The 21,864-nt window shown below is 49.3% G+C and overlaps 1 protein-coding gene across 10 annotated transcripts; it reads left to right on the top strand.

Annotated features, from left to right (window-relative positions):
- The first annotated feature begins 554 nt into the window (after nucleotides 1–554).
- LOC122391592 (calcium homeostasis endoplasmic reticulum protein-like) lies at nucleotides 555–21,863 on the top strand. 10 transcript variants are annotated; one of them, XM_043385680.1, is made up of 15 exons: nucleotides 555–590; nucleotides 2,980–3,078; nucleotides 3,425–3,595; nucleotides 4,676–4,726; nucleotides 5,272–5,714; nucleotides 6,139–6,374; nucleotides 17,253–17,327; nucleotides 18,148–18,259; nucleotides 18,453–18,701; nucleotides 19,031–19,174; nucleotides 19,482–19,654; nucleotides 19,943–20,119; nucleotides 20,498–20,650; nucleotides 20,987–21,137; nucleotides 21,387–21,863. In XM_043385680.1, exons 2-15 carry the CDS (start codon nucleotides 3,054–3,056, stop codon nucleotides 21,537–21,539), a joined length of 2,313 nt encoding a protein of 770 aa, XP_043241615.1. In that variant the 5' UTR covers nucleotides 555–590; nucleotides 2,980–3,053; the 3' UTR covers nucleotides 21,540–21,863. The 10 variants fall into 10 exon arrangements, with proteins under 10 accessions (XP_043241615.1, XP_043241610.1, XP_043241619.1 ...); XM_043385675.1 differs by having other exon boundaries at nucleotides 19,414–19,654; XM_043385684.1 differs by lacking the exon at nucleotides 555–590 and adding an exon at nucleotides 801–872.
- The last annotated feature ends 1 nt before the right edge of the window (nucleotide 21,864 follows it).

Below are 21,864 nucleotides of genomic sequence, written 5' to 3'. Positions count from 1 at the left end.
ACAAGCAGGAGGTTGCACGTGCATGCGCGTGCTTTTGGACCCGCCTTGAGAAGGTCATCGACGCCGAGGGCGGTCAAATAGGATGAGGGATAGGTAAAAGGTGACCGATTGATAGGATGTTGCTAAAATAGTGCTTGGAGCTATATTTTTAGATTCATGACCAAATAATCCCGTTTGATATTTATTCCCGATTATGCTGCCCCACCCTGTACCTACCTAAGTCTACTTAAGTCTAAATCCCGTTAAAAGGTCAAGTATGGTCTGGATTATGCTACCTCAATCTAACCTACACGTTTGCTCTGGTCTGCTCATATTTTATTCACGGAACGCCCTTTCAGACGGCACTAAAAAGCCGTGGGTTGGACTTTATTAAATTTTACGGCACAGGTGGTGCCCGTTGGATGTTATTGTTCAATACAATTGTTATCCTTTATGTTTTGATGCCTTAAATGATAATATTAGATTATTACGGTATATATTTAGTAGCAGTATTTTTACATAAAAAGCTTGCTATTGGTCACACATGCGCATTATTTGAGTTGCTCAAGGATAGGCTTATTGAGAGCGCCAGAGTTATAGCTAAATATGAAGTAATGAAAAGAAATTATACTCAATTTCGTGCAATATTTGATAAAATTGTCTTGTTTTTTAAGTTTAAAATTAAACGTATTATATTAATGCATAGTAAAACATTTAAATGCAGTTTTATAACCTTCAGACTCCTAAATAATAATTTAACGTCATTTATAGACAAGTTTACCTTCAGAAGCGTATGTATGAGCCTTGCGTAGCTTGCGTATAGGTAACGTGTGGGAACGCTTGGTGGAGAGACGCTGCCCTTGGGCCCTTGGATGCTGCGCTCTTACTAAAATGTTTGGTAGCATGCAGTCAAGGCCATATCAAGATTCTTACAGATAGACAGGGCCATATAACCAATGCAGTGGGGTATATGCTGCTTTGCTCGCAACAAGTGCCGCACTTTCAACTGCCAAATTATTGCTTCTAAATAAAGTCTCTAGAAAGTAGAAATAGCGGAGGTCCCAAAAGGTAAACAAAAGTAAAAATAATATCTTGAAAACTGCTGAATATTTTTCGTTGAAATTTGGTAGATAGGTACCAAATCGTTTTCACCCTTTCTGAACCGAGTGAGATCATTTTGGATTTTCATGCCAATTCATTAACTTTTTTTTTGGTATATGTCAAGTTTAAAGGGACCCTCCCGGCTCCCACCATCAAAAAAGTTTATGAATTGGAATGAAAGTGATGTCGCTGGGTTCAGAAAGAGCGAAAACGAATATCTACCAAATTTCACCGAAAAATATTCACCGGTTTTCAAGATATTAGACTTTTACTTTTGTTTACTTTTTTGGGATCTCCACTGTTTCTAGCGACTATTTTAGAAATGCGGCGTTTGCGGCAGATGTTGCGCGCAAATAGCATATACCACCGCGTGCTACAAAACGTTTTAGTCAAACATTTAAAAATCGTTAGATATTTGCGCTGACGTCACACATTCAGAGGGGTATTCCTAAGCATTAGCCCCTCTGAATCAAAATGCTGCAATTTTGAAATTCAATATTTCCGATTTAAGGCATTTCTCGATGTTGTGAGTGCCGAAACCGGTAATTGTGAGCCAGGGACCCTATTTTGGCTATCTCAACTCAAATCTAATGTTAAGGTGGGAGGGTCCCTTTAAGTCCTAACTACAACTGTGGCGCTTTTGATACGAATATGAAACAGCAAAAATTTTAGGTTTTAGGTTAGGTTAGGTTGTAGGTTTGTAGGTTTTATGTTGTAGGTAGGTAGGTTTGTAGGTCAGGTTAGGTTAGGGTAGGTTTGTAGGTTGTAGGTTGGTAGGTTATAGGTAAGTAGGTAAGGTTAGGTCAGGTTTGATTATGTTTTTTTCTTTTATTTGCGAGACATATGAGTATCATTTTTGGATTCAGGATGTCAAATAATGTAAAAATATGAAAAATTTATCAATGAATCCTTCTTAGGACTTTAACTTGACATTTACCTTTTTTTAATGTGGAAGCCGTGAGGGTCCCTTTAAACTAAAAAGCGTACATTGCAAAATGCAAAGTAGGTAGGTACTTACAGTGCACCACCGATGTGTGGCATCAGTCGTGGTTTGGGTTATGCTTTGGATCTGTATCTCATCTGTATCTGTAATGATATGCCAGACTACAATGAAACTTGGAATGTAGCTTACATGTTTCATTATCTTTGCAGCTGCATGTGTATATCTTTTGCTGTCTACTCCTGGATCACTCTGTTAAAAAAAAAAATCAGTCAAATAATCTGTTGAGTTTGGTAAATCTGCACATTACTTACAGTGGAATGTAGGTACCTACCCACACTACCTACTGCGTTTTGTAATTAGGCACCTTACGGCTTACTTCATCATCATGCGCTGCATTGATCTCAATCCCAATCCATTTACACTTTACTTTGATTTTGTGGTACCTATTTATTTGGTTTGACTTGCCAGGATTTAAGAGTCAGAGTTGCTGTGTGTATCAAATAGCCATTGGCCTGGCTATTTTCATTTATAATCTGTATTTGTGTTGAATATTTTAATAGCGTAGGTACCTGGTACCTTATTGTATTTGGTGAACCATTGCCTTGGTACCTACCTATTTATACATGAAGAGCATCAAAAGTCTTTACCTAGACAGTATCCCTTGAATTTGGCTTGGTTGTTCATTTGTGAAAATAGATTTCATGCTTTATTATTCACTATCCACATTATTTGTCAAAAAGTGGCAATGACATATTGGGAAGCAGTCGTTTGTTAGTTACCTATCAGGCTAGTGTGTTTGTGTTGTTAATAGTAGGCTTGAGCTGTTTTTGTTCTTGAACAGCATTTTAGTGGCTTGTTGAATGCCTTAAGTAGTTTAATTGACCCTCAGTCCTGTCACCTTCATTTCTGGGCTGAGCTGCACAGTGACTGATGACTTTTTTGTTGCTTGTCCACAGGCTAGTTCCTGCATTGTTTTATTTAGTTCAGGAGAAGAATTGAAGTGAAAAAAGCTGTAATACTAAACATAAAAATGGATTTGCCACAGCCTCCACCAGGTATGCCTGATGATGGGCCTGATATAAGCTATACAGTATTTTTATTGCAAAGCAGAAATTGTAATCAAAAGCTGCATAGTGATGATATTCATAATTCATAGGGCATTATGCTCATATTTTTTTTTTTACTTTGATAGCAGGCTTCTTTTATGCAGGCTCATTTTCAAAGCTTGTTTTCATTGTTAAGTTATATTTTCTGGCCATTTATTTGATTTGATTTACTAATGGCTTTTGCTTTTGTGCATAAATGTACCTATATCCAGTTTTGTGTGCATGAAGTAGGCATCTAGTTAATTGAAAACTAGTTAGATATTGGTCTTGTACACCATTTGTTAACTGTTTTCAGATCCAGAAAGAAGAAACATAATTGACAAGCTAGCCCAGTTTGTGGCCAGGAATGGACCTGACTTTGAAGCCATGACAAAGGCCAAGCAAAAAGACAACCCAAAGTTCAGCTTTCTGTTTGGAGGAGACTACTTCAATTACTACCAGTATAAAGTCACCACTGAGCAAGCCAGTATGTTGTTGGCATGAATATGTTTTATAATGTGTGGATGGGGCATGGCATGTGTATTCTGTATCGATAGGTATTGATGTCATTTTGGATTATATGACCATTTTTTCTTATGTATCTAGAGTACAATGAGAGGAAATAGTATGGAATGTGATACAGCACCACTGCATGCTTATTTGAGCGCTATGCCTGATACAGTTGAATATTCTGTTAATTTCATGTATATCTTTTTTGTTTTGTTGCATATATTTCATTTTAGGTCATTTACATGCTTTGTCCATGGCTATAAAACTTAATTCTCTTGAAAATTTAAAACTTAAGGTTATGTTGATATACAATATGAGCTGAAGTAACCATTGGGTTTTCTGTAAGCTAGATGTTAGCCATTCTCAGATATAGGCATGCATTTGCATTTTGACAGCACAGTGATTTTTTTTTTACTTTAAATGTGAACCAGGGGCAATACCTACTATCTATGATTGATACTTTCATACCATGGTACTATACTATCTATATATGATTAAGGTATCACTATCTGAAGGCTGAACACCTGCTTATAGCTCTGGGGGATGGGGGGGGGGAGGGGCATTCATTTATGTTCTTCTCATTGAAGCAGAGGGCTGTCAGGCATTTTTTCTTTGCAGCTTTGTTCATTTGGTGAAAAAGTGATGGATAGATAATGAGTTAAGTTTTGGTTACTACATAGATGCTTGTGCAAGAGTCTAAACTTAGCATCCTTTAACTGTTGCATTTCATAGGCTAATTTCTTTCTAAAGAGCTTATGACAATGTTTCATAAGTTTGTGAATTTTGATAGGTATCCTGTGATTTTCTAGTATGCTGTTTAGTGTTTATTACTATAGCATCAGTTAGATAATCATCAATTGAAATCAGTTAGAAAAATCATTATAACAAATAAACTCTACTGCTGAAGCACATTAAGGTATAGGTACTCTTCACGAATAACATTTCTTAATGGGCTGTAACTTTTTGGAGTGGATAATTGCTGTAAAGGGAAGGAGAGATTGCTTTCCATATGCCAAGACGTACTGTCACCTGTGGCACTCTCTCCTTGTGTTGACAGTTCGCAAACAGCGAGACGTTCGCGGCGGCGGGCCTCAGCCTTCGGATGGGGGTAAGGCTGCAGCTGCACATTAGTCTCACATGCCGCCATTGATGTAACTGGCAACATTTTCTCATATTCTGATAAGGGAATTGATCGACACATTACTTTCGTCACTTTCAAATGCATTTGTTTTTTATGATACCTGCTGCATCTTGTTTATTTTGTTTTTAGCGCTCTGTTGTGTGCTGTTCTGTTGGAGTACCTACCACCGCTTGCTATCGACTATACCGTTTTTGCTGTTCAAAATATATGGGTCCTGTGCCCATGGGCATTTTCACTGGACGCCAATCGCCCCGTCTCGGTCATCGGTGCAAGGCTGACTTTTTTGTTCACAGCGACCTCTTGTGGTGACACCTGCGCCATCTAGCATTGTTTCCAACTCTCCGTGAACGATGCTTTTCGCGAATGCTTTCCCCGGGCATGGCACAATCATAGCTTGTTACTCGTCCGATGCTACCCCGATGTGTTGGCTGATAGTGCTGCTTACTCTCCCTGCACGTGCGCACGGCCCCCGTCCGCTCAGTGCCCTGACGGCGCTCGGTGTGTGCCCCCAGGTGCTGGGATGGACAGCCGCTGGGCACCTCCCGGTCCGCCCGGCCCGCCCGGCCCGCCCGCCGGACAGGGCGGCTACGGGCCGCCCCAGTACCAGCACGGCTACGGCGGCGCGCCGCCCTACGGGGGCCCGCCGCCGCCGCCGCACCAGCACCGCTACGACCAGTACGGCCCGGGTCCGGGCTACGGCCCGCCGCCGGGCGACTACGGCCCCCCGCCCAGCGACTACGGCCCCCCGCCGCCGCAGGCGCCGCCGCCGGCCGCCATTCCGCCGCACATACAGCAACAGCAGCAACAACAGCAACAGCAGCAGCAGCAGCAGCAGCAGGCTCCGGCGCCGGCGCCGGCGGCCACTGGCGCAAACGCGGAGAGCATCACCCAGCAGCTGCAGCATCTGACGGATCAGATCACCCAGTCAGAGCAGAACCTGAGCGCCCAGCAACAGGTGAAAATCCTCGAGATTCAGAACTGAAGAGATTCAACCTGAGGGACAGAACGGGAGGACAGACCCTGAGGGACGCATCTGAGTGACAAACCCTGAGGGATAAATCTGAGCGACAGGCTCTGAGGGACAGAGCCCAAGGGATTTCACCTGAGGGATAGACCCTGAAGGACAGGACTTGAGGAACAAAATCTGAGGGACATAACGTGGGGGACAGAACCAGAGGGATAAACCTCAGGGCCAGAACCTGAAAGCCCAACAACAGGCGAGGGATAGAACCTGAGGGGATAGATCAGCATGTGAGGGACAACCGGAGTGACAGAGCGACCTTGATATGATTCCGCTGTGACGTCCTTTTGAGCCCGCTGTTTTCCCACTGTGACCCCACTGTGACCCCTCTGTGACCCCACTGTGACCGTCGCCTCAGGTGCTGATGCAGCAGCAGAGCCAGCAGTCGGATGACGCCATCCGGCGGGCCCAGGATGAGCAGGTAATGGAGCTGGCCAGAGAGACGGGCATCTCGCCCGAGGAGTTTGACCAGGTGCTCGAGCCCATCATCAGCTCCTGCACCAAGGACGGCATCTCGCACGGCAAGCAGTGGATCTTCGCCAAGGCCCAGTCGGACCGGCACAGCCTGTTCCTGGCGCGCTACCTGCTGAGGAGGTGGGTCACTGGTGGCAGGAGGGGGTGACGACAGGATAGGTGGGGCCGCGGTCGGTGGCGTGAGGTCGGGGGTCGGGAGATGTGGAGAATGCACCGCTCAGCTCTGGGAATACGTCTGGGCCGAGACCCTTTATTGATGGCACCAGGCCCGCTCCACAACATTGACCTTATTGACTTGATTGACCAGCATTGACCTCACGCTCACTTGCCCATTCATCCTTTCCTGTTACGCTCCGCCCTCCTCCATACGGCCTCGTGTCCGAATAGCTAGCGACAAAACAGCTAGTGTCATTTGAGCTAGTACGTTTGAGCTAGTGTCTCAAAAGAGCTAGTGATGTAAAAGCTAATGTTAAAATAGCTAGTAACTTATAAGGGCTAGTCCCAAGGAGAGCTAGTGGTGCAAAGAGCTTTGAAGATACCTATTACAATTACTTTGAAGATACCTACATTGGGAGGCAGGGACGGAGGGGGCAGAGGAGACTGGAGAGCACCAATTTTCGGAAAAGACATGTGGAATGAATTCGCACCGAAGAGGGAATGCCGAGGAACAACAAGAAAATTGAAGGGTGGCACAGGGCAATGCAAGGAATGGTGGACTCGCCACACCCGTCACTTTGGTGTTTTCTGGCCGTGATTAAAAAAGAAGAAGCGCTGCAAGCTGCCGAACCTTACAAATTCAAAGCAGGAAACGAAGTTCAAAAACAAGAGGAAAATTATGCCGATATAAATAAACGAATTAAGGTCCTCATTCGCCGTCTCACAGAAGATTTCATAGACAGGCAGGAGTTTCTTCGCGGAGTTGGACACAACATTTCGATGAACGTTTGAGAATGAAATATGAGTCGTATGTTTCTGTCTTTTTCAATATTACGACTTTTTAGTGACCGATCTGATCTGAACTGAACTTTGCTGATAAAATCCCGAAGAGGTACGGCGTGAGCCGATCTACTAGCCCTTTACAACACTTGTCATTTTGCTCCTAGCTGTTTTGTGGGACTAGTTACAATCGCACTAGCTATTTTGTGGCACTAGCCCAAATGAGCTAGCTCAAACAACACTAGCTCTTTTGTGGCCAGCTCATTCGTATGGGAATCCTCCATACGGCTCGTACGGCAGCCGTCAGGCCGCGGCGGCCGTCGGGAGTCTGTCTCACGGTCACGGCTGACTGTGCACCGGTCACGGGTCGCGGCCCGGACCGCGCAGTTCTCCACGGCTGGCCCCTCGTGGTGTCATACCAGAGTGGTGTGACCGACCTCCCTGTGCAGTGCCCCCGCCAAGGTCGGTCCGTGGCTTGTCTGACTACGGTCGTGGTTCGGTGGTATTGCAATAGAATGGGGGATTCCACCACCGGTGATGGTTTTGGGTACCATATATTTATTTTCATCCTCTCCTTCATAAATCCCGCCCTATGTTCCATTCACTTTTTAAAAATAATTATTGCTGTCTTTGAATGAATAGAGTACCTAGCTGCTGCACGCAGTTCCGCTGTTTGGTTTTGCATGTAGTTCTTAAGATACCTATAGATGAAACTACGAAAAATATCTCAGCATTGCTATATCAAGAAAGCTCTTAGCATCGTGCTGTAGCATGTCTGCTATATAGACGTGATGTGTACATGCTAACAATCTCCCGTCCACATAACTTCTTTTTCTTGCTAAATACAACAAATATGTTATCCATGAAGCTACTGAGGGATAGATCGTCTTTAAAACTACATCCCTAAGTAATCTCGCCTTTTCACACCGTCGACATATCAGATGTTGGCTGGCAGCTGACTAATTTCGCGCTACGCTGGCCGTCTGTGATGCCGTTTAGCCACGCCCTACCATACAGTCAATGAGCCCTGACAAACCGACTACGCCGGCCTACAGGAGACCGTCTTGTTTTTAGATCGCTAAGGAGCATCACGACCATGCTTAAATGGCTGTTGATTTAATGCTGCTGTTTTTTAGGGGGAAAGGGGCACATCATTCGAGTAGCTCACATTCTGCGGTGTCTCCCTCCTATTCGAAGAGTTTAACTTTCGTCGATTACCTGCCATGTGGCGCTTACAGCTGTGTCTTCTGCCCAAATTTTCTGCCCAGCCATAAATCGAAATCTGAAGAACATCAGGAAAAGTAGACATCATCTACGAAGTTTATTGAAGTTTCCATCACACTAAGACAATACTGTTTGTTTCTATACGCACATGCTGCTCAGTACATACGAGTACATGCTCGTATTTATGACATCGATGATTGATGAATCATGAAATACAATTGATCACCAATTAACCTTCTTATATCCATATCATGCGAATTCGCACCCTTACCACCAGGAGACTGATGCAATGGGACTTTGGTATCTATGACATTATGCAGTCTTGAAGCTTTGCTTTTCATTTTGGAGTAAGATTGTTGCCTGACAACTGATGTTTTGTTGATGTTTTCACCAGAAGATAAATATTTGAAAGGCTTGTTGGTTTTAGCCCTTTCTCCTGCCTCCATCTCTCGGTCGCCATACCAGATCAGGCTCTCGCGCCCTAGCTATAGTACTCGTCGCTCCTGTGGCTTTTGCTGTAATATCTGTCGTCGTCATCGTCCCTGTACCGTCGATGTACCGGGCGGCTGATGGAACTGAGGCTCACGAAACCGTCATCGTCGCCGTGGCGATCGTGTTAGCTTCCACTACCACCGCGGTAGAAGTCATCCTTGTCACCATGGTAACTTGAACCACTGCTGTGGTAACTTCCAGAGCCGTGGTGGTGAGTATCTCCACCACTGTGGTAGCTTCCACTGCCTCCGTGATAGCTTCCACTGCCTCTGTGATAGCTTCCACTGCCTCCGTGGTAGCTTCCCCAGCCCTTGTGATAGTCTCCCTCGCCGCCGTGGTAGTTCCCGTGCCGACCGTAGCCGTCGTCTCTGTCATACCTGCCGCCGCTGTGGTAGCTGCCGCCAGAGCGGTAGCTTCCTCCGGCCGGTCGGTAGTCGTCCCGGTGGTATTTCTTGGTGCCGAACAGATTTTCCCCTATTCCACCGGTCACTCCGTGGTCGCTGTAGCTATACCCATGGCCGTACCCGCGCGAGGGAACGACATCATTGAACCCCCCGCCGCCGTAGTAGCTCGTTCCACCGCGACCCGGAAAGCCACCCTTGCCACGCACGAAGCTCTGGAAACCACCACCGCCGTAGTAGGACTTTCCCTTGTAGTATGGTTTTCCCCCGCTGTGGTAGCTTGTCGTGGGGTAGTCGTCTCGGTCGTAGGACAATCCGCCGTTGCCACGGTAACTGTAGCCTCCGCGGAATCTACCACGCTCGTGCTCAGGGAAGGGATTGTCGTCGTATTCCTTGCGATATCCACCACCGGATCCGCCGTGGTATCCACCATGGGATCCACCGTGGTATCCATCGCGGGATCCGCCCGGATATCCACCATGAGATCCACCCGGTCCGCCCGGATATCTTCCTCGAGATCCACCCGGATATCTTCCGTGAGATCCGCCCGAGTACCCGCCGTGAGGGAAGTCGCTGGCGTAGGCTTTCTTGGAGCCCAGCACGATGACCGTGGGACCTCCTCGCCGAGGTACAAACGGCCGCGGCCGGTCACCGTGCTGACCGGGGTAGTGATGACCCTTGCTGGGGTGGCCGGGGTAGCGCCGGTCACCGCCGGGGTACAGGTGCTCCCGCTCGTGCTCTCGTGAGTGGTGGTACCGGTCCTTGTAGTACTCCCGCACGTACTTGAAGTTTCCGTGCCGCTGATCGTAGTCGTAGTCCTTGGCGTAGGCTCGCGAGTAGTCGCCGTAGTCGAAGGGCTTGCCGTAGTCGCGTCCGTGCTCGTGCCGCCCCCGGCGCGAGTCGTAGTTGTAGACCTTGATGTACGGCTTGCCGTGGAGGCCCGTGTAGCCGAAGCCGCTGGCGTACTGGGGCGGTCCGGCGGGCGGGGCGGCCACCGTACCGCCGTACGAGTACCGGTACCAGTGGTGGCCGGGCGCCGAGTACGGCGGCGGCGCGTCCCCGTACCGGTACTGGTACGAGCGGCCGGCGCCGGGAGCCGGGGAGTGCCCGGCGGCGGCCGCGGCCAGCGCAGCGCACAGCGCGACCACTGCGAGCACCATGGCGGCGGCGGCGGGGGCGGGGGCGGCACTGCGGCGCGCCGGCACCCACTCTGCTTTATAGGCTGTCTGGGGCCGCCGGCGGGGGTCGGCCGAGACGGCGCACCTGCCTGGGGCGGGCTGGAGGGGGTGGGGGTCCAGGGGCCGACAGGCTCCGCGCTGAACAGCATGACAGTGCCCTGTTCGACATAATTCGACGTTGCGCGATATATCTGGGCTGTGTACGTAATCTGCCACTATACGTGGCTGGCTTTCAGGGCATGTTTTAAGTTATATTGGCCTTTTGGTGGCAATTATGACCTATGCTAATAAGTGCCTTGATAAGTGCTATGCCAATTATGTTGCTCATAAGCGCACCCCTCGGAACAGTTGGACGTCGTCATTGGGTTAACACTTAACAGTGTGTTGCACGTACTGATTGAGGATAACAATATAGCGTATCGTATTCGAGAATAGTGATAGGCAAACTACTTTTTTAACATCGGGACTAGAAGTAGGCATGATACTTATTACCGCAGTTCGTTTTAGATGAACATTGCAGCCTACAGCCTATTAATTTGATCACTGGTTTCGCAGGATTTCAATTGTCACCGTCAAGCTTACTTGCTACTTAGGGGCTCGGTTTTCATCGAGACACTGTGAAGTTTCAAAATGCTCTTTTATGATACCGTTAGACTCATTCATGACCATTCGGTGTATCGATTGATATGCTAATCTTTTACGAATGGCCGTACACCTCATATTTACATGAACTTCCCGATCCGTTTAAACTTGCGAATCCACTGAACAGGCGAATAACAGTGCCCAGTGCACAGTCATATTTTGCATATTTTTACCTTTCCTATCAATAAGTACACGATACAAGTTAAATCGTGTAATAATGGCTAAATACGAGATGATTCTGCTAAATAGTTCATGACACACCTTTTCTCTTACGGCACAGCACGCATTGAAGTCACATGTCACGCCTAAATTAGGCATGTTACGTAGCTCTGAAGCCAAATGGTGTCTTTGTCTGCCCCTTCATTTACCTCACATAATGCATCCGTATATCGTCCGGTGACATTTTTTGACGTCACATCACAATGACGTAGCACATGGATGACGTCACCTAGGACCGCTACCTGATGTCCCTCCGCTCTGCCGGACACACTCCGACTTTTCTGACCGGTAATGGCCATTTCTGACTCACGGTTTGTGACAATACGAAACACAGTCGCCGGATCTTGGACCGGGCATTGTGTTAGCGGAGCACCGATACGCATGGGGCATTTTATTCAGTAAAATTCCCGAACGCTGAGATTGCATCGAGCGTCTTTGTAGCGGTGCTTCATGGTGACGACTGCCTTGGGTATAACCTTGTCGTTGCATGGGACGATTCTTCACTTTATATAATAGCTACTGGAGCTTTTTAGACGTGATAATCTCCAGGCACCTATTTGTTTAAAGTAGCCTTTTGCCTGGAGGCTGTTGCGGAGCAAAAATTTTGAGACAATTTTGCGAGATTCAAGTGCCAGATAATGAATTTTGGATGGTTGATTTCTGAACATCCTGGTACGGTTTGACGTTTTTATATCCGATTGATTCGCTTACGTCAATGTCGCAAGCGGTACGACACTGGCCATACTTCTCTCTACCATCCCCTCCGGAGTGTGGCGGGCTGCCTCAGGGGTCTGTTCTCGCGCCTCTGCTCTCTGTGGTCACGGTGTCTGACGGACCTCTCGTGTCTGCCGCGGGTCGGCAGTCGTCGCCACAGGATGTGGCCGTCACTCGGCGCCTGCCTCGTCACGGAAAATTAGCCGCCACTGCCAGTGTGCACCGTGATTGCAATGTCGCGGACCATGGACCAACTACTTCAGATTGTTGGCATTGAGTGGAGCTGTGGATGGTGTGAGTGTCGGGGTGTTGAAGAGCAATCTCCGCTACAAAGTGGACGCACTCGTGTTAGCCTATGTACAGCTATGGGAGCTAATGGGAGTTTCCAGATCACATAAGAAGTGAATTCAAGACTGCTAAGAAGTTGCAAGTTGCAACTCTTAGGTTATTAGCTCTATGTTTTACGAGAGCATAGCCATTCCTCGTCTTTGTCCGGGCTGAATCCCGGACATGCTGGTGCCTGCCAGTGTCGCTCTCATCTCGGTCCGGAAGGGGCACGCCGATTGTGCCTGGCTGTCACGTCATCCACCTCAGGTCTTCCCCTCTCCTTCAGCACCTCTGTCGGCTCAGCACCCGCAGCTGAGACGGCTCTGAAAGCGAGTCTGACCTCTCTGACGTAACGGTGAGGGGGTGCGGCGACCAGGGACGATCCTCGGGGAACAATCGGGCGACAAGTCGCTCTAGCCGGAACACAGGTGTCAGTACAAGCTGCAGGGTGTCGTGGAACAGCGACAAAGGACCTGCTACACAAAACGGATGGAGGAGACGTCGCCAAGAGGATTGGCGTTGCGGAATACGCAAATTTAACCGTCGTTAGAAACTGTTTTGTTTGTTTTTGAATTCGTATCGGACGACATTGGTCTTAAGTGAGGTTCTTGTTTAGACTGAGAGAAAGGCGAAAAGTTTCTACTTCGTTTGGGAAACTGAAGGCAGTATTTACAAATGGTTCGCACTTTACGACTTGTGGATCTGATAATCTCCCTATCCTGGTGCTTCATATTGCAGCATTGGCGTCGTTTCCATTCGTTTAAAGGGACCCTCCCACCTTCAAAAAAGTTAATGAATTGGCATGAAAGTGATGTCGCTCGGTTCAGAAAGAGCAAAAACGAATATCTACCAAATTTCATCGAAAAATATTCACCGGTTTTCAAGATATTAGACTTTTACTTTTGTTTACTTTTTGGGATCTCCGCTGCTCCTAGCGACCACTGAACTCTATAATGGAAAGTGCGGCGTTTGTTGCGCGCAAAGCAGCATATACCACCGCGTGCTACAAAACGTTTTAGTCAAACATTTAAAAATCGTTAGATATCTGCGCTGACGTCACACATTCAGAGGGGTATTGTATTTCTATGCATTAGCCCCTCTGAATCAAAATGCTGCAATTTTGAAATTCAATATTTCCGATTTAAGGCATTTCTCGATGTTGTGAGTGCCGAAACCGGTAATTGTGAGCCAGGGACCCCAATTTGGCTATCTCAACTCAAATCTAATGTTAAAGTGGGAGGGTCCCTTTAAAGGTAGTGTGCCACCTTTGAAAGATTTCCCATTTTTTTTTCCTAGGATAAGAAGCTTCTGTTTTTACCTAATATCGCAAAAAAAAATCAAAAATGGGCCTGGAATAGTGCCTTTTTCGCCTAAAAGTTTATCGGTTTTTAGATATGTATAACAACTGTAGTGGGCTCACCTGCAAACAGGCGTCGGGCAACAATCGCGAATGCGGCGCACTTGTGACAATAAGCAAAGGTCATTATAGTGTTACGACCATACGACGTACGGGAATGAGTTATCAGCTGTCTAATCGTAGACAACACAATGTCGAGCCTTAAACTGTAAGCCCGTATTGGTATTGTTTCTTTTATTTGGCTGTCGAACATTATTCATGGTTTGAAATATGATTTTATGTAAAATAATTGATATGAAAAAGCCGTCTTATAAGTTATGACCCCATTTCACCACACGCAAGTGGCAGAAATGACAATGATCAGCTGACGCATTTTTTTGGCCGAAGTCAGAGCGCGCGGCCCGACGCACCACGCGTATTTGGAAATTCCGACCTCGACGAGCATCAGAAGCCAACTAACAGGCGTGTTCGAAACCGCAGGAGCTGATGATGAACGGGTTTATCGAAACTTGATTGGATGAGCATATCGGTAATAGCGATTTCAGTGTGTGCATTTATTGTTCATAGTGGTGTGAAATGTGGTTGGGGTACGACCGACAACCCGTCGGGGCGAATTTCGCACTGGGGTACTCAAAATTTGAAGAATTTAAGACGTTTCCATGAGTTTTGAAGGTATGGATAAGTTCTAAAAATCCGGTTCTCCTTATCTGGGGCATTAACTCCATACGGTCCAAGAAAGCTGGCACACTACCTTTAATTGGTTTCGCTTTTCATTGCCAATAGGTATTTAAAACTATTAATGCAAGTAAGGCAGAAGCTTAATACACCTATTGTACTGGTGCCTATTCACCTACCGTTGCAGCATTTGGGTTCCCCGCCTCAGCTTCCACTTTCTAGCCCAATTCCTGTCACCACACTCGTTTGGAATGTTGACTATGTGACCTCAGCCGTGCTAAGCTTAAAGCCCACCCTGCAATCGGATCAGTCCAGTTCATTTATAGCTCTTAGATTTACGAAAAACCTTGCATTGTGCAAGTCTAACACCACAAACAACAATGAAACGCTCAGACAACAACCTTCATCGCATGGCGAAACCCCGACCGCGTCTTCCGATGTCGCGGGTCATAAATTACCTCCATTCTTCAGCCAGTTAGCGCGTGCGGATTTGTCGGGCTCCACGTCCGGTCGGAGTACCTCTAGGTCCGTCTTTGGGTCTCATCCTGTTCGTTACGCCGCGACTCCCCCGGAGACGCAGGGGTGACGTGTCGCGCAGGCCGAGCCCCTCACATTAGCGGGGGCGGTAACAACAACAGACGCGCGTGCACCGGGCGGGCCATTGTCTGCTGCGACTGCAGCTTCGGTCGGGTGGGACCGAGCTGTACCAGCCTTGAACTGTGGAATGAGGCATGTTTGCTGCGTGGTATAAGTAGCAGGCATAGAGCCTGAGCCTTATGGATGTAGCGTCAGAGACCCTATTGGACTGGTTTATCTCGCTGAGCGAGATTACTCATTATTGATACTAATGGCGATTGTTGCTGACTTTGGTAGTTCTCAGTAATTACTAGTGTCCTTTTTTGAAATGCTGCCATTTGCCCTCCTGTTTCTCAGAAACCTCCCGCTTCAAGTTCCTTCTTGCTGTTTTCTGTTATCCAGTCTGCGTAGGGTTTGAGTACTCGTAGTAAATGATTACGAAGATAACGGTTGTCATTAGACTTGTTACGATTTTGGCCATTGAGCACAATCTTGCAATTAATCATAGTTGAAACTGTACTCTAATTGTCATTTGCAAACTATATCTTTCTTCCAAAAATCCGATGTTGAGGTCATCCGGATTTTGAATTCCTCTGTCCGTCGATGGTATTTCGGTGCCTAGGAATTGTGCCATCCTCGGCATCCACGCCATTGTTTTAGGATGTGACAGGCAGGACTAGATGGACAAACAGTGGAACGGAGTCCCGTGATCTACACTCAAGGATACCGCGGTGCACCAGACACTGTCTACTCTTTCACGGGAGTTTCCGCTAGCGAAATCCACTACTCCTGCTTGCCGCCAGACATCCAGAAACTTTTTAATAGGAATCAAGACGTCTTATTTTGTCACAACCTTGACTATTTTAGTTAGACGCTGGATAATCCAAATGCTTAACAAGGGATATATGCTACTTCATCAATCGACAAATTAAAGGCCGAGCGCGAGGAGAATGGTTTTAGATTTAGAATCAGCTCCTGGATGGCGTCCTCCAGAGATGGCTGCCGCTACCTGAGTGACGCCGCAGAGGCGCTGTGACGCTGAACTGTCACGACCCCGCTATGACAGCCACCGTGACGCTGTGACCACCCCGTTACTGACCGTCTCGTGACACTAGCCGTCACAGTGCAGTCACATCGGATGGTCACAGCGTCACGGTATCGTAAGCCTTGCTAGTAGCAGGCCGCTGAACTTCTTGCATGCTTATTTTGTAGTACGATCCTTACGCATTGTCTGTCAGAATGACGTCAAACTATAGCCACAGACCGAAAGACGATATATTTTCTGCTCACTTAGTCCCCATTTTACAAAATCACATATCATAAGGGGGAGGACAGTTGCAGATCCGGAAAATTACTGAAGCTCCAAAGGTAGTCTTTGGAAGTTATTTTCCTCCGTATCATTGCGGGCAATAGCTCCATTTCCGGCGAAGGAGCCATTTACGTGTGCGTATGTTTTTAGCGTGCTTTTGCCGCTGCACATGTGTTCAGGGTCACATGGATGCTCGATCGGATTGGATTCGAGCGGGCGTGGCTTACGACTGCTGTTTGATAGGCGTGGCGAGTGCTCAGTGCTTGTCTTGGTTCGAAATTGGGCGTGGCAGAGCCTCCGGTCGTGAGAATGAGCTCACCGTCTCACGCGAGTTCGTGCACTCGTGTGTGAGATGTTACTATTTGAATACCTCCTCTCAGTCACGCCAATTTAATGATTTCCGCTCGTCTTGGCGTTACAAGCCTTCACTGGTCTTCATTGATATTCCATTTCTTTGCCGACGCATTGCCGGGTCGCCTGACGTACCGAGCAGCCTCGCGTCTCTACTTCCATCTGCCTGGTGACGAGCGAGGACGTGAAACGCGTCCAGTCATCTAGGTGGCGTCTGTCGCGGGTGACTTACTTCGCTGGACTCCGGCGCCTGACTTCCCGTGTCCTCGCACGGGATCATGTAGGGATCCTGGTCACGGGATCCTGTTCAGGGATCCTGTCATCCGCTGTGTCTGGGATTATCCCAAGACGCCGGCTCTGCAGATAGGTAGCTAAGATATAAGGAGCGGCTACAACAGGTAACGCTGGTTATCGTGCCGTTGAAAACTGACCGGAAATGCCTGTCAGTTTTGCGGGCTGAATGAGTTTAGTTATGTTTGTGATTGCCTTTTGCAAGGCACCGCTCTTTTTTACCAACACATTAGCTATTGGCCGATTCTCCTCGCAGACATCGCTGCTCATTCGCTCATTGTTAACGTTTTTCTCTTTGCTTCACAGAGTGTTGGCGCCAGGAGTTTCATTCAACCTGAAGCTGCACATCATCTACTTACTAAACGACGTACTCCACCATTGGTAAGAAGCTTATACCTAAATAACTTCTAAGCTCTGCTTCTGCTTAAACAATCGTATCCACCCTGCGTTTTTGGCGTTCTGCTTTGTAGCTGCTATTTCTAGTTTTAATCCAGTCCGAATGTTTCCCTTAACCAGCAATGGACGGCGAAAGTTTACATGTAATTCTGTATCGATACATTGGCATCCAGCCCTGCTCGGCTACGGCTGCATCCCACCATCTCGTCCTACCTTTCCGCCACCATATCACCATTATTGGCCTTTCATTATCACTATTATCTTATTTTACCTACCATCACCAGTCAGCATCCCATCACTATCACCGTCACCATCACCGCCTTCGTCCCGGTCCAGTGCCGCGGGTCGTGACCGGGCTCCACTAAACCGCCGACAAATGGCAGCGTGCAGAGGTCGCCGGCGCCGAAACACGCTCGGCCGCGCGCACATTACCCGGACCTTGGAATGTCGGCACGACTCGCTGACTCTGACTGCTCTCGAGGAAATACCGGCCGCCAACGAGCGGCAAAGATGACGCGAAAGATTCTTGTTTGATTGCTTTCTGTCGCGTAGCGTGACTAAGCTTGAAGTAAAAATGCGACGGTTTATGTCTTTTCATTGTGATTTTAGATGAATCCTTTTATTTGCATGTTTGTTTATCAGCTGCTCATTAGTACTCCGTCCTTTATTTATGGAAAACATTCTAGCAAGGAATTCATTCATCGTTCATTCATATGCATACAGCTGAGCTGGACGGCACCTTCAGCTCAGTCTTGATGTACCCAACGTCAGAAATGGACGTGACCGGAGTCTCTTTTTCCCGCAGCGTGCGTAAGAACGTGAACGGTCTGCACCAGTGTCTGGAGTCGGTGGTGGTGCCCATGTTCTGCAACACCATGCTGGCAGCGAACCAGGAGCAGAAGGCCAAGCTGAACAAGGTGGGTCCTCTGCTAGTGATGCAGGCTGGTCTGTCAGGCCACCAGAGGAGCGCGTGCTTTTATATGGGCAGGTGTGAGGTATCGCCACCAACTGTGATGCTCTCGGGATTGTTGTATTTATCTGTTACTCCGTGTGTCGATCTGCCTCTCTGGTCACTCCGTCTGCTGACCGTGCCGCCGCCACCGCCCGCAGCTGCTGACACTCTGGGAGTCGAAGGCCAACTATTTCTCCGAGTCTGCGCTGTCCCAGCTGAAGGAGGCGCCCGCCTCGTGGCAGGCGTACCAGGCCGACCTGGTGGAGCAGCACGCGGCGCCGCTGGCCGCCCTCTCGGCCGCCAGCCAACAGCAGCTGGCCAGCTACAAGCAGCAGCACGAGGCGTTCGTGCAGCACGCGCTGCAGCAGATCCAGCAGCTGCAGCAGCAGCTCGAGCTGGAGCAGCAGGTGCGGCGCTGTCCCGGGGTCTTTGGCCACTACATCACCCTAAAAAAGTCACCACCCTCCTGACAAGTCACCGTACTCATACCTGTCATCCACACGGACTAGAGATATTGTGTTCAGCGATTAGCGAACTACACATTTTTAAATTTTAGCTATCAGTATAGTCGTTAGTCAGTCGCAGAAGCATCGGTGCATTGTCTGGCTTGCCTTCTGTGATTTATTTCCATCGCTTCTGTGTACCTTCGTAACTATCTTAAACGTCGTTCTGGCTGTATTCCCATGAGGAACCCTTCAGCACTCTCCCCTCACTGACCGCTTCGGCTCTGCCCCAGGCGGCCCAGCAGGTGCCGCTGGTGGACCTGAGCAGGCCGCCGCCCGGCTTCAACGACGAGCCGGCGTCGGTGACGGAGGACGACCTGGTGCCGTCGGTGCCCTACTTCGACCTGCCCGCCGGGCTCATGGTGCCTATGATCAAGGTCGGTGGACAGAGACGAATATGGTTGAGCCGGCCTACTGAATGATTTTTTCTTTTCAGTATCGCATGCATCTGCGTTAATATGTTTGGTTGATCTATAATTGTTTTTATTTTCCTTCCTGCGTTTTTTTTAAATAGACAATTTTCCTTTTTCACTTTCATGCCACCCACTGTCACCCTGGCGTGCTTCCTATCTTGAAACGGGTGTCTCGCTTTAACTCCCCCCTTGTGCCTCCCCAGACGGAGGCTCACACATACCGCTCTCTGGACCGGCGTCTCGCTCTAACTCCCCCCTTGTGCCTCTCCAGACGGAGGCCCACACGTACCGCTCGCTGGACCCGGCGGCGATCCGTTTGCCGCCGCCGGCGCCGCCCACCGAGCGCCTGCTGGCCGCCGTGGAGGCTTTCTACGCGCCGTCCAGCCACGACCGGCCGCGCAACAGGAACCTGCGCCCCGAGGACCTGCCCAACAGGAGGGACCGGTGAGAGACAGAGGACAGGAACGGGAAGAGCTGTCCATCGAAGTGACTATGGGGATGGGCTGCCCTGTGTTCCTTGACGGCTGGAGCTGACTGGGAAATTATGGGAATCCGGAGTAGCATGTGAAAGCCCTGAAAATATAAGGAGCAGATGGGGAGTATGGGGCAGATGAGAGCTTAGTCAGTGTGAGAGACGATATGCAAGCTGTGAAGGTTGTGATGTACGAGTTTGTACCTCTGTCTGCTGTTCCGTTCCACTCCTGACCAACCCGTCCGCCGCGCCGTCCCCAGGGACGGCTGGGAGCAGCTGGCGCTCTACGAGTTCTACAAGGCCAAAAAGGCCGCCTGGCGCAAAAAGGAACAGGAGGTGGAGGAGGGCGAGCGCGAGGAGTCGCCGCCGCTCTCCCCGATCCGCTCGCCCTCGCCGTCTCGCTCGCCGTCGCCCGTTAAGGAGCGCCGATACTGCAGGTCAGAAGCTGGGGGCGGGGAGCTTACGCAACCTGGCCATGGAAACATTTTTTTTTTTTTTAGCAACGGAGGGAGTTCTTGCGAACTTGCCGGTGACTATTACCACGCGTCACTTTGGGGATAGGATTCATCGGCTCCAGTGTACTTTTATGTTTACCAAGTGGTAGGTCACTGTATTCGCCTGAATATTTTATTGGTGGATTTTGTGTCAATTTAAAACCAGTGGTAGTTAGTAATATGTGGCATATTTTCGTTGTATTCTAAGTCAGCCTCAGCCGTGCGCCACCTCGCATCCGTGTTCTTCCCCAGCCCCTTGCCGCTTAGTTTCTTCCTCAACCCGAAACTGCAGCTAACGCTCGCTCCCCCTATCACCCGCAGCGTATCTCCGGAGCCGGAGGAGCGCAGTCGCCGGCGGCGCCGCAGCCGCTCCGGATCCGGATCGCGGTCCGGCTCCGGCTCCGGGTCCCGCTCCCGGAGCCCCTCTCCGTCACGAGACACGGACCGACGCAGCCCGACGCCTCCCAGCTTCGCGTGAGTGTGGCGGGGGTGGGGGGGGGGGGGTAGGAGCACTCATACCTTGGATGGGGCTAGTTTGGGAAAGGGGCGAGTGTCAAGACGAAACTGCAGCGATAACTATTAGTTCGGTGGGATTGATCGGGAAATGAGTCTTAGATCAAAGAAAGTTCGGTCTGACCCGACAGCCGTCCTTTATGGTTTCAGTTATCTGGTATGCAAGTGAAACGTTTTTGTTTTTAAAGCGCAGTTACAATATGCCGCTGGAGAGTGTGGAGACGGCCCTGATGAGCCCTATCCCCGTGCGGAGCCCGGGCTGACGACCCCTGTCCCCGTCCCTCCACGCGGTTGCAGCGGGTTCGGCAGCACGGCGCCGGCCGTTAACGTCTCCCAGCGACTGGACGAGACCAACAAGGGCCACCAGCTGCTCAAGGCCATGGGCTGGGGCGGCGCCGGCCTCGGCAGCAAGGAGCAGGGCATCGCCGAACCCATCTCGGGCGGGGAGGTGCGTGTGGAGAACGGAACAGGGGTGGTTGGGCTAGGTGTCCGGGTGGGCGCGGTTATGTTAGATGACACGCTGAAGCCATCAGTCATCGAGATGTCAGGGTATCATGAGCATAAGTAGGCTTTAGTTGCATGTTACGCAATGTGTGTCGATTCTTTGCTCATCTATGTCAATTTGTCGTAACGGCTCTGACTGTTAAATGTCTGGATGAGACGACTGTAACTGACGTAGGTATCCCTTTTCGATCAGGTGCGGGACAAACAAGACCAGTACAAAGGCATCGGCGTCAACATGCACGACCCCTACGAAAACTTCCGCAAGAGCAAGGGCCAGGCGTTCATCTCTCGGATGAAGGAGCGCCAGGAGGAGATGCTGCTACCGGTGCCGCCCAAGCCGAGCTAGCTGCCCTGTGTCCGGGAACGGGACGGCTGCCCGTGCGGTGGACGTGGCTCCGTGAGCCCGCTGTGATCGAGCCGGCCGTCCCGGTCCCATGTGGGGATTTCTGCTGTCCCGTCCTGTGGAGATGTGCTGGCGAATTACTGTGACTGGGAGACCCGGGCGTACTGCCGCTCTCAGATGTTTACGAGCTGTCGCGAGTTTGCACTTTGGCGCGGTGGTCTGAAGTGCAACGATAAAGTGGCGTGGCCGCCTGCATTGCTGGTGTGCGATCACAACGGTCGTGCTGGATTGGTGTCCAATGTGTTAATATATCATCATCATCTTGGAT

Source organism: Amphibalanus amphitrite, unplaced genomic scaffold, assembly GCF_019059575.1.
Source record: "Amphibalanus amphitrite isolate SeventyFive unplaced genomic scaffold, NRLGWU_Aamphi_draft 000445F_arrow, whole genome shotgun sequence".
Lineage (NCBI taxonomy): Eukaryota > Metazoa > Arthropoda > Thecostraca > Balanomorpha > Balanidae > Amphibalanus > Amphibalanus amphitrite.
This window is presented reverse-complemented; position numbering and strand designations above follow the sequence as displayed.